The sequence below is a fragment of the Lactuca virosa genome, chromosome 4, assembly GCF_052849685.1.
Source record: "Lactuca virosa cultivar CGN04683 chromosome 4, Lactuca_virosa_CGN04683_v6, whole genome shotgun sequence".
NCBI lineage: Eukaryota > Viridiplantae > Streptophyta > Magnoliopsida > Asterales > Asteraceae > Lactuca > Lactuca virosa.
Window position 1 is genome coordinate 347,869,065 of NC_136429.1, and position 11,542 is coordinate 347,880,606.

The following is an 11,542-nucleotide window of genomic DNA, read 5'->3' on the forward strand; positions in this document are numbered from 1 at the left end:
GGGTGTTTTCCTTGGTCGTTGCTGATGTTGCTGGCTTGCTGCTTTGGTTCCATCATGATGGCATGAAGTAATTGGATTAAAGACCCTTTTGCCCCTGCTACTTAGGATCCCACATGAAGTCTTTGCTTTAAAGACTCTTTTTCCCTTACGGGCTTTTCATCAGGTGCAATTAGATCGGTTTCCGCAGGAGAAGAACGTGTGGCGTGTTTGGAAACAAATCATTGCGTTCCTCTCTCTTTACTATCTCTTAATTTTAACTGAGGGGCATAATAGTCCGTTAACTTTTGAATTATGTGGATGAATTAAAAAGAGTCGTGGAAGAATCAAATCAGGACCCTTAAACTATAGTGGAGAGGGGCGGTGGTGGGTGTATTTAACTACTATATATGTCAGTCAATATCTAGTAAAAGTTGATCAAAAATCACATATCACCTTAAATATTATTAAGTTAGGAGCTCGTTCGTATCTGATCGAGTATAATATGCAATAATGTTAACTTTATTTTATAAATTTTTATGGTATGTTATTTAGTGATATTTTAGAAATTTTAAACTTAATATTTTATTAAATTATACGTTATGTCAACTTTAGTTCGTGGAACAAAACGTTATTGTTATAAATTTTTTTGCTTTTTTTTTTGTTAGAAATGTGTTCAAACTTGAAAGTAATAAAAAAACAAAATTGAAGTCACCTTACGAGTTAGGTTGGGCTGCACGGTGTCATACAATTCTTACCGATAGTAAGCTGTAATTAGTAGCTAGCTAGTAGACGATGTCAGGAACCTTTTTTCACGGCCACTGCATTTCCACCGATGGAAAATGGGAGACAAAACTCTCTCTCTCTCTCTCTCTCTCTCTCTCTCTCTCTCAACACCACAGAAGCACACCTTATCATTTTACATTCAATGGCAAAAATGACAATTAGTGAAATGGAAGGTGGTGGAGCTTAGGTGGAATGTGGTGCCATCCGCATAACACCTTTTAGCCTTATTGAATGATTGTTTAAGACCTGTAATTAGTAGCTAGCTAGTAGACAGATTAAATTGTTATAGCAGTGGTTACAGTTTGATGAGTTATGCACATTTTCTAGCGACAAGTACATCATTTTATTTATAAAAAAATTGTCATATCTTACTAAAAAAACTACTAATATAAAATTAAATCATCTACCTTGAATAGTTCTCAATGATATTTTGTAAAATATTATAGAACTTAACAACATAAACAAAATATCATGAAGTTATAGCAAAAGCTACACAAATACATAGGGTTCTTTAAAGAACATGGATTTGGTCTTGTCATTTTAAATGCTAAAGACATCTACAATGTATTGAATTATATATCCTTTAATTGACCGTCACACCACTATGATTCTATATATATTCTATATAATTTTATCATTTTTTCCGATAATACATTGAACTCTACATATTTAAATATCTATTAAATAATTTTTTTTCCTATTGAAAACTTTATTGGCTATTGAACTCCATATTTATTGAAAAAGTGACATCTTATATCGATAGATTTTCATCTAATAGATGACAATTAAGTTTGTGATCTCGTTTAACTCTCCCGTTCAATCCATCATGTCGTTTTATCCACCATGGATGCTATAAGTTAAGCAAAAAAGTCAACATAATTTAAAAATGGTATCAATACTTAATACTATTTATTAAGAGATTGAATTGGTACAAAAATAAGCTTTTGTTACATATATGCGAAAAGTATCATTACAATAGAAATCAATAAGTTTTGATATTAAAACTTCTATAAAGAAACCTAATTACTATAAAATTGGTTGGGACTTGGGAAGGGGGTTATTGATTGTTAGCAGCCTGTAGGTGGTATGCAGGTGGCAACAGTGAAAATGGTAAACGTGTCGATGTATGACGTAGTTTGGTTCTCTATTTCTAGTGAAGTGGCTCGAAAGTGGAAATCCGTTGATCGAGTCTATTTATACTCATTTTACCCAATCCATTTTCTTTTGTTTGTTTCCACTTCCCAATGATTTCAAGATTTCGATTCGCTTCACTTGCCAGCAAATTTTATGATAACAAACTACAAAATCATTTACTCGGGTTATTTTGTTGTACTCTTTAAAATTGAAAGAGATTAGGTCCACTTTGTCGACAAACATGTTTTTGTGTTTAACATAAGTATTAAAAAATATGATATTCTTTGAGATTTTTTAAAATAAAACTAATAAGATTTTTTGGGTCTTTTTTATTAGCAACTTGCTACCCATAATTTATTAACTACATTTTTATATATTAAACATTAAATAAAAATACCTAAATTGATTGAAATTGTTCAATATTTTTATATGAAATGTTTAAATTCTGGGGACACATGACAAGATCTCTTGTTTTTGCAGCAATAAATGGGTCAATGATCAGGTCAATGGAGATACCAACTTGTTATTAATAGTGCTTCCTGTCAATTAAAAGGAACTATTAATTTAAATTAATATATAAGTTATATAGTTTAGATAATGGTTAATTATAACAGTACCCGGAATAGGAAAATAGGAAAGAAGTAGTTATTTATTTTTATTTTTTTAAAGAAACCATATTTCGTTACAAATAACATCTATTATAATTTGAAGTTGATCCAAATTTTTTGTGCTAGATCATAACTTAAAGTTTGAGAGGATACAAGAATAGTGTACTACGACTAAAAGAAATCAATTTGTGCTGTTGATTCATTCGTGATGATAACAAACTAATCATAATTTAGAAAAAAAAAAGTTTTTTATTTGATGTTTAAAATAAGAGGTTGGTAATTTAGATGTCGTATTTCTTTATATTTCAACTCTTATAAAAATGAGAAATCAAATATACTCATTTTTTTCTCCTATCATCTTCCTATGTATTTAAAATTATGACACTTGTCATATTTAATAAAATTAATAAATTTTTATTATATTTGTCATCATTTAAAAATGATAGGATGATGGGTAAAAAGAATAAGTAGGAGAATATTTAATCTCTATAAAAATATTACATGTTTCATTTTTAGTAAATATAACCATAATTCAGATTTGTTTTTTAGTCTGTTTATAAATTTAAATTTTGTTACTAAGTAATGCTATGGTATTTATTAGAATTATCAATTTTTTGAATATATGTATATCAAATTATATATTATTATATTTTCAAAAAGTAAAGGCCGATCATTTGGCGTTTCCATGCTTTGTAAAAGGTATCTTTCTTTAAAGGGAACTAGCAATACCACATGTCACCAAAATGCTAGTGGGGAATAACACCTTTTATAACTTTTTAATTTAATTTAATTTGATAAATATTATATGTTACTTTTTTATTTTTGTATAAATTGCTCTAAATGAAGTCGTAGAGGAAGATGACAACACTGCTTACGTAACATAACTTAATGATTCCTTATTTTATTAGTGCATTTGGTATTTCTATTTCATGAGTTTCGAGTCTCTGATCTGCATTACGTAGATGCAATGCATATATTACGGTTGAAACACACATCCTATATACAAGAGTAAGAAGTCTCAATTGTATAGCACTTAAGTGGTTGACAAACTCGTTATTATGCGTTTAGTAAAGACCATTAGTTTAAATTTTATCTTGATGGTTTAAATTCAGGTAATATCAATATGAGGAATACTTCTGATATGAATCCTAGAATGTGTGTTCAACTATGTCAATTTCCTATGGGTAACATGAGGTTTGCTATCAAAAGCAACTTCAAAAGGTAAAATGGATTCTTGACAGGCTCCCACATTACAAGAGAGAGGGCTAGTCTTTTGGCAATCTCCTAATTTAAACTCCAGAATTTAAATAGTGCACCTCCAGGTAGACGGTTATTGGATTACAAAAACTAAATCTCGACTACTGACCACAGAGTTTCTTCCCTTGGTATGAGTAAAAATAATAATGCATTTTCTGATATAAATTTTTCGATAATAACATTATTGGTACCGTTTATAAGTGAAAAAAACAAAGTTGTCCCTTAATTTTATTCAAGAATACATTCCCTTGAATCTCCACCAATCAAATGTCTGATTCCTACTACTTTATGGAAATTAAAGCTTCTTTGTGACCACGATCATTAGTGTTTTGCATTTATTATCATTTTATTGTACAAGATGGGTGATAATCACCTAACCTCATAGTGAACACAACTATTTCCCACCATCACAAACTCGAAGATAATCAATATTCTTGTTTCCCTTTCAAAATTAATGTTTCATTCCAAAATCTACACCTTCAAGTCTTAATCGTGAATCTTTAATCACAATCTTCATCTAATAAAACGATATATTTTAATCGGATATAGTACCTAAGATTAAATTAGGTTGTAATGTATGTTCAGTTTTCACACACACACACACACACACACACACACACACACACACACACACACACACACATATATATATATATATATATATATATATATATATATATATATATATATATATATATATATATATATATATATATATATAGACACACACACGCACACAACTAAGGGCTTCTAGCCTATCCGTATCAGGTGGTGTCCTACATCTTTGAAGTTGAGTGTTCAAGCCTCGCCGTGGACATAATAGATAGTAGAAACATTTGAACCTAACTCTTTCTCTCTCTCTATATATATATATATATATATATATATATATATATATATATATATATTCGAATCTGCAGTAAATAAATAAATAAAATTCAACAGTCAAAATAAAATCATAAAATCTTTTTTTTAGCCCAGATATGGCTTAAACACTGTATTTTATTACTATTTGCGGTTTTTATTTTGAAAAATGATATTTGGATTAATAGTTCCCAAGTTACAAAAACTTTTTAGGTTCACAAAAGAACTTGTGTGTGTGTGTGGGGGGGGGGGGGGGGGGTTAATGATAATAATAACAATCTATCTGATGGTGTAATTAGGCCTTGGAAGCAATCTCTTTTAAACAGTGATATAGGCTAAACTTATGGAACTTGATATTTATGTGGTGCAATCACATGAGGGTTAATAATACTATTAAAGTATAACCCTTTAATTTTAAGATGATAAAGTGGTCTAGAGTGGGTGGTTGTTTACCCCATTAGCAGCTACATGAGTGCAATTCCTCTTTATAACATCAAATTATACCACTTTTTCTTTATTTTCATATGCGTGCGATCAGTCAATAAATCGGCATGTGCATGTGGCGTTTATGTCATTTGGATGTTGACTCATCTAATTCGCATATTGCTTTTGTATATTACTCCTCACTTGCTTTATGGTTATTGTTCGACTATATATATATATATATATATATATATATATATATATATATATATATATATATATATATATATATATATATATATATATATATATATATATATATATATATATATATGGTCCCATAACTTTAGATTATGGTCAATTGTTTTTTTACCACAAAATGCTATTTACGAAGGCAAATAAATTCATGATTTTTATTATTTGTTTGTTTGTTAGTGTTTGTATAGATGGCTTACCGTTGAGTCTATTAAATAAATTAAAATGTATATAACTTTCATTTAATTTTTGATAGGTGTATGGCAACAAGACGGGGCAGAACGGCCAAACATAAGACAAAGTTTGATAGCCGCGTACAATGATCTGCTTGCATCGAAAGTGAAGGATGCGTGCTTGTGTTTTGATACACAAGCCTTAATGAAAGAGCACACGCGTTCCTCCATTGATAATGAGTACTACAATACAAAGTCTAAATGTGTGAAGGGTCTCAACACCTGGTTTATACAGTTCACCATTCTCATCCAAAGAAGCCTCAAGGAAAGAAAGCATGAAACATTTAATCCACTTCGAGTCTTCCAAGTAATCGCAGCCTCATTATTGGCTGGTTTCATGTGGTGGCATTCAGATTTTCGGGACATCCAAGATCGACTCGGTCTCCTATTCTTTTTTTCAATCTTTTGGGGTGTCTTTCCGTCATTCAATGCAGTGTTTGCATTCCCACAAGACAGAGTCGTGTTCATGAAAGAAAGAGCATCCGGTATGTACACACTCTCCTCCTATTTCATGGCCAGAATAGTCGGAGATGCACCCATGGAACTTATTTTGCCTACTATATTCATATCTATCACCTACTGGATGTGTGGCCTAAAACCCGACTTTGTTGCATTTCTCCTCACCCTGTTAATCTTGCTAGCATATGTGCTTGTCTCTCAAGGACTTGGCTTTGCAGTTGGTGCAATCATAATGGACGCTAAACAAGGCTCAACCGTAGTAACTGTTACCATGTTGGCATTCGTTTTAACAGGAGGTTACTATGTGCATAAAGTACCCGGTTTCATGGCATGGATGAAATACATCTCTTCAACTTTTTATGGTTACAGGCTATTGATCCATGTTCAATATGGGCAGGGACGAGAAATATGGTATATGTTGGGTTGTTTTCAATATGGCAGTAAACATGCAAGCTGCAGGTTTATTGAAGACGATATCCAAGGTCAAATTTCCACTTTTTCATGCATGGGGATTTTGGTAATTATGTTCTTTGGTTATAGATTATTGGCTTACCTTGCACTCAGGAGAATCAAGGTGTGACATGTCCTTTCTTACAGTAACAACTGTTTTCTGATGGCCAATATGGCTTAACAGTAGTACGTACGTAGGAACCGCACCTGATGTTGTGGTTAACATATTCAAGGAAGCATACTTGAATAAATGTAAAGAATCACATCTTTTTTTCACTTTCTTTCTTTGATGATTACAGAAAGAAATGATTTTTTTTGGTATTACGCTAGCTCCACAAATCGTGGCATATTTGGAAAACGTGGAACTTTAGCAGTTTAATGTCGAAGATATTAGTTGCCAGAGAGAAAATTTTCAAACTTAAAATACCTTATTTTGTTTAGTGTGAACTTGTCTAAACATAAATGATGTCCGAAAAAAGTCATCTTAAGGGCATCCACAATGCATTGAGCTCCATAAAGTTCAATGGATTGACACATCATATTTTACATTCCATCAAACTTTATTAATTATTTTCCTACAATGCATTGAACTCTACAAATTTCAATAGAATTTTTTTTTAAAAAAGCTAATTTATAGTATATATTTAAGAATTAAAAACTTTCTTTTTTTCCATTGAAGAGTTCAATTGTCATTGAACTCCAAATCCATTGAATGTCAAGGTGACATCTCATTATGGTAGAGTTTAATCTATTGAATGACAAATAGACTTTCCACCTTATCCATCTTTCCCTTTGAACTCACCATTGTGGATGCTATAAGTCACAGGTTATACAGGGCTTACATACACAATTTTTATTTATTAGGGACAAATGTCATAAAAACTCACATTTTTTAATAGAAAAAATCTTATTAAAATAAATTTCTCTTTAACTTCTTAATTATCAACATATTTCTACTTGAATGTGTTCCTTTTCACTAGTAAACCATTCTTCACAAATTTGAAATCGTTGATGGAGTTGTTGCTTGAAATAAGCGTAGAAGATGTGGCCATCGAGTAAGAGGCTCTAGATAAAGAACTTGAGCTTTTTGTTAGCCAAAAAATCTAATATATGGTTGTTTTTCAATAAAATATGTGCAATATGTTGTTTTTTTTATTATGTAAGATGTCAGACTTTGTTGGATTCAGGTGTATAAGATCATAACTAAATTGGTATAAAGCTGCAAATAGAAGCAAAGTCCTTTTTGGGCTGCCCTCGGAAATAGTAATTGTGTAGAATGACTTTTGAGTGAGAGGTTGATTTATTGATTTATTGATTTATTATATTATTAATAAATAGCAATAAATAATTTGTTAATATATTATGAGATTAATGTATTAATTAGAAATAATATTATTTAATTAATAATTAATTAGAAATTAATTGGAATTAATTGTGGGATTAATTAAAGCTGCAAGGACTTAAGCTGTAATTGTTCAAAAGTTTAACAAAGGAAGGATTCCAAAACCTTCCGGTGGTGGACGATTTTAAAGGAGCCCATTATGGTTTCTGGATGCCTCCTAATGATAAGGATAACTAGATTAAATTTTGAATTTTAAAATATTATTATTTTATTCAAGATTAGGGTTTCCAGGTTTTCCTATCTACTATAAATAGGAGCCCTAGGGTGCCTCACTTTTGTCCATACCTTCTACTAATAGAATAGCCGAAATTCTCCTCCCTTTCCTCTCTCCTCAAGTTTTCTTGTTACTTGAGTTTGGGTACAAACGATTAGAGGCATTAGATTTCTGGTGCTTGCTTTCCAAGGCTTTTGAAGAAGGAATTGAACTGGTTATTTGTTATAATAATCAAAAAGATATGTAACTTGTGATTTTGAAATTACTTTGGGTTTTCTAGGGTTCTTGATGTTCATAGTTTATTGCTATCAATAGAGAAAACTAATGGGTTTTGAGCAAAACAAACAATCCTTTGTATGCATGCAACCCTAATTTTCGAAAATCTATGTTTTCTCTAATTGAACATACAACTATTAAACATCATATAAAACCCTAAGAGCCCTATGTTATAATCGAAATTTACATCTAGGTTTAGTAAACATACCTTTTATTTATTGTAGTAAATAACTAATTAAAACCTTCTTGAAAACTCTTTGAAGCAAGCACCACAAGCGTCGTGCCTCTAATGGTTCACACCCAAACCCTAGTAACCAAGAAGCTTGAAGAGAGAGAGGAGATGAAACAACTAAAAATTATAGCCCAAAAAAATCATTTTTGATTTAAGTAACACGATAATTCCAAACATTGTTTATACATCCCAAACATAGTAAAAGTATCAAACATCATGAAAATCAGAGTATGTCCCACAAACAAAATCTCTATGGTGTGTGCGATGTAGTCAATCCGAGCTCTTCCCCTTGGAACCGGAAGTACCTGAAACATAAACTAAAACCCGTAAGCACAAATCTTAGTGAGTTCCCCAAGATACCACAAACCATACATATCCGACCCGATGAGATAATGGCCCCGCCCACACTCGTATAATGGGGACCGCCCAAACATGAGATATGGGCCCTGCCCACACTCGTATAATTGGCCCTGCCCAAATGAATCATACATATACAAACACATAGAAGTATCACATAGACAACAAGTATATCAACATAATCAGACTAGGGTCGGCTTTGGTTCCTTAGACCCACTACACCCGGTGAGGAAATTCACCTCGAAAAGCTGGATGAAATGAATGATCCCTGACTGCTGGTCCTACAGCTCCCCGAGCTATCAATTACCAAATAAAAGCTAATTAGCATTTGGGATCTACATCCTTAACCAAAATCCCTACAGAAAAAAGACTATTTTACCCTTATCATAACTTGGTCCATGAATGAAACCCTAAATCACAAACCTATGGCCCAAAAGTTAAACAATCCAACTAGGCCCAATATATGGCCCAATTTCCAATTGGAACCAATCCCTTCGCATGGGCCTTATCCTAAGGCCCAATAATGTTTCTCTAGCCCAAAGGTTCAATTCCAGAGGGCCCAAGAAGGCCCAAGACACCGGTCCATGAAAGTAACTCAAACAACGCAAGCCCAAATCCAGTCAGTATGTGGGGCGTACTCAATTGTACTCTAAGCATACAGGCTGCATGGCTTGTACGCTGCGCGTACGAGCTTGTACGCCCAACGTACTCTCCTATTAATCCATAATCCCATAAAGCTCTTAAATCCTTCAGAACTAGGGTTCCAATCCCAGATCTGAGTCCAATGAAGTGTTTTAACCCATAAAGTCGACCACTTGGTGGCTTGCATGCCCCCAAATGAAGCCAAACTTGGAATATGACAACATACTTCCATTGAAATGACCAATACTCATGCATGGATGCTTCAAAGCCTCAAAGATGGAAACTTTATGACTTTAGGACCCAATTAGCACTAAGAGTGGCAACTCTAAGCTTAAGAAACGACCTTAATCCACAAGACCTCAACCATGGGACCAAAAGGTCCAAAAACTCAACACAAGAGATGTAAGAATTAACAAGGCAAGCTCTGAGCTTTATACCTTAAATGTGTGCTAAATGATGATGATGATTCAGATCTTCAAGCTCAAGCTTCACGAACTCTCCTACACCAACTTCCTCTTTTTCTTTCCAGGGCTCCAAGCTACCAAAAATGCACTCCACAAGGTCAAGAACACACAAAGGTGATGAAGGGTTCGATTTTAGGGTTTCTGGACTAAGGACGCTGATAAGGAGGCTAGGGCATAGGACTTAATGACCTTATATAGGGCTTGAACCCTAAAAATTAGGGTTTTGAGTCAGCACACGTATGCTGCGCGTACCACTCTGTACGCTACGCATACGTGCATGGATACATGTTTTCCTTGATCGCACTACGCCCCGCGTATGCTAGGCTTATGCCCAGAGTACGACCTCAACAACCCCAAACACATAGAGGCCCAATCCTCTAAACATAAAATAACTTCATGGTCCAAAACAAATACATACAAGATAAAATAAATTAAGAATACCTTGAAATCACGGATGTTACAATTCTACCCCACTTGAATCAGACTTCGTCCTCGAAGTTCGCTGCCCTGATTAAATCTGGATAATGTTCTCTCATCTCCTCCTCGGGTTCCCAAGTCCACTCTGATCCCTTGCGATGCTGTCACTTGACCTTTACCAGCTTCACAACCTTGTTCCTCAAGGTTTTCATTTCTCGATCTAAAATTGCCGCTGGTCTCTCAATATAATTCAGGCGGTTATCCACCCGAATATCCTCCAGAGGTACCACTTAGAGGTACCACTGAAGAATCATCCGCCAAACACTTCCTCAACTGAGAGACATGAAAGGTTCTATGAATCTGACTGAGCGCGGCTGGAAGGTCAAGATGATATGCTACCCGACCCATCCGAGCAAAAACCCTGAAGGGACCAATATACCTAGGGCCCAGCTTGCCAGTCTTCCTGAATCGGATGACACCTTTACAAGGTGACACATTTAGGAGAACCATATCTCCCACTTGGAACTCCAAGTCTGACCCTCGCCTGTCGGCATAACTTTTCTGCCGACTATGAGCTGTCTGGAGCCTGCTCCTAACCTGCTGAATCAACTCAGTAGTCTTGAGCACCACCTTGGTACTCCCCATGAGTCGCTGACCGACCTCGCCCCAATAAATCAGGTTCCTACACCTCCTCCCGTAGAGCATCTCAAAATGAGGTCGATCAATGCTGGCGTGGTAATCGTTATACGAAATTCCACCAACAAAAGATACATATCCCAACTCCCACCGAAATCTAACACGCACGTATGCATCATGTCCTCAAGAGTCTGAATAGTCTGCTCACTCTGACCATTGGCCTGCGGATGAAATGTTGTGCTGAACTGGAGATGAGTGCCCATCTCGTCATGAAACCGATTCTAAAATCTGGAAGTAAAACGAACATCCAAGTCTGAAACTACTGATACCGGCACCCCATGACATGCCACCACCTACCGAACATAAATCTCAGCTAACTTCTCCGTAGAAATGCTTTCCTGGATCGGGATGAAATGTACACTCTTGGTCAATTGATCCACGATGACCCAGATAGAAT

General features: G+C 34.3%; 1 protein-coding gene across 1 annotated transcript in view; it reads left to right on the top strand.

Moving 5' to 3' along the window:
- Positions 1–6,766, top strand: part of ABCG25 (ATP-binding cassette family G25) — an 8,939-nt gene extending 2,173 nt beyond the window's left edge. The window contains exon 3 of the mRNA XM_079045680.1: positions 5,560–6,766. Coding sequence (XP_078901806.1) covers positions 5,560–6,575 — 1,016 coding nt within the window. The 3' untranslated portion in view covers positions 6,576–6,766. The remainder of the gene's footprint in view (positions 1–5,559) is intronic.
- Positions 6,767–11,542: the final 4,776 nt, after the last annotated feature.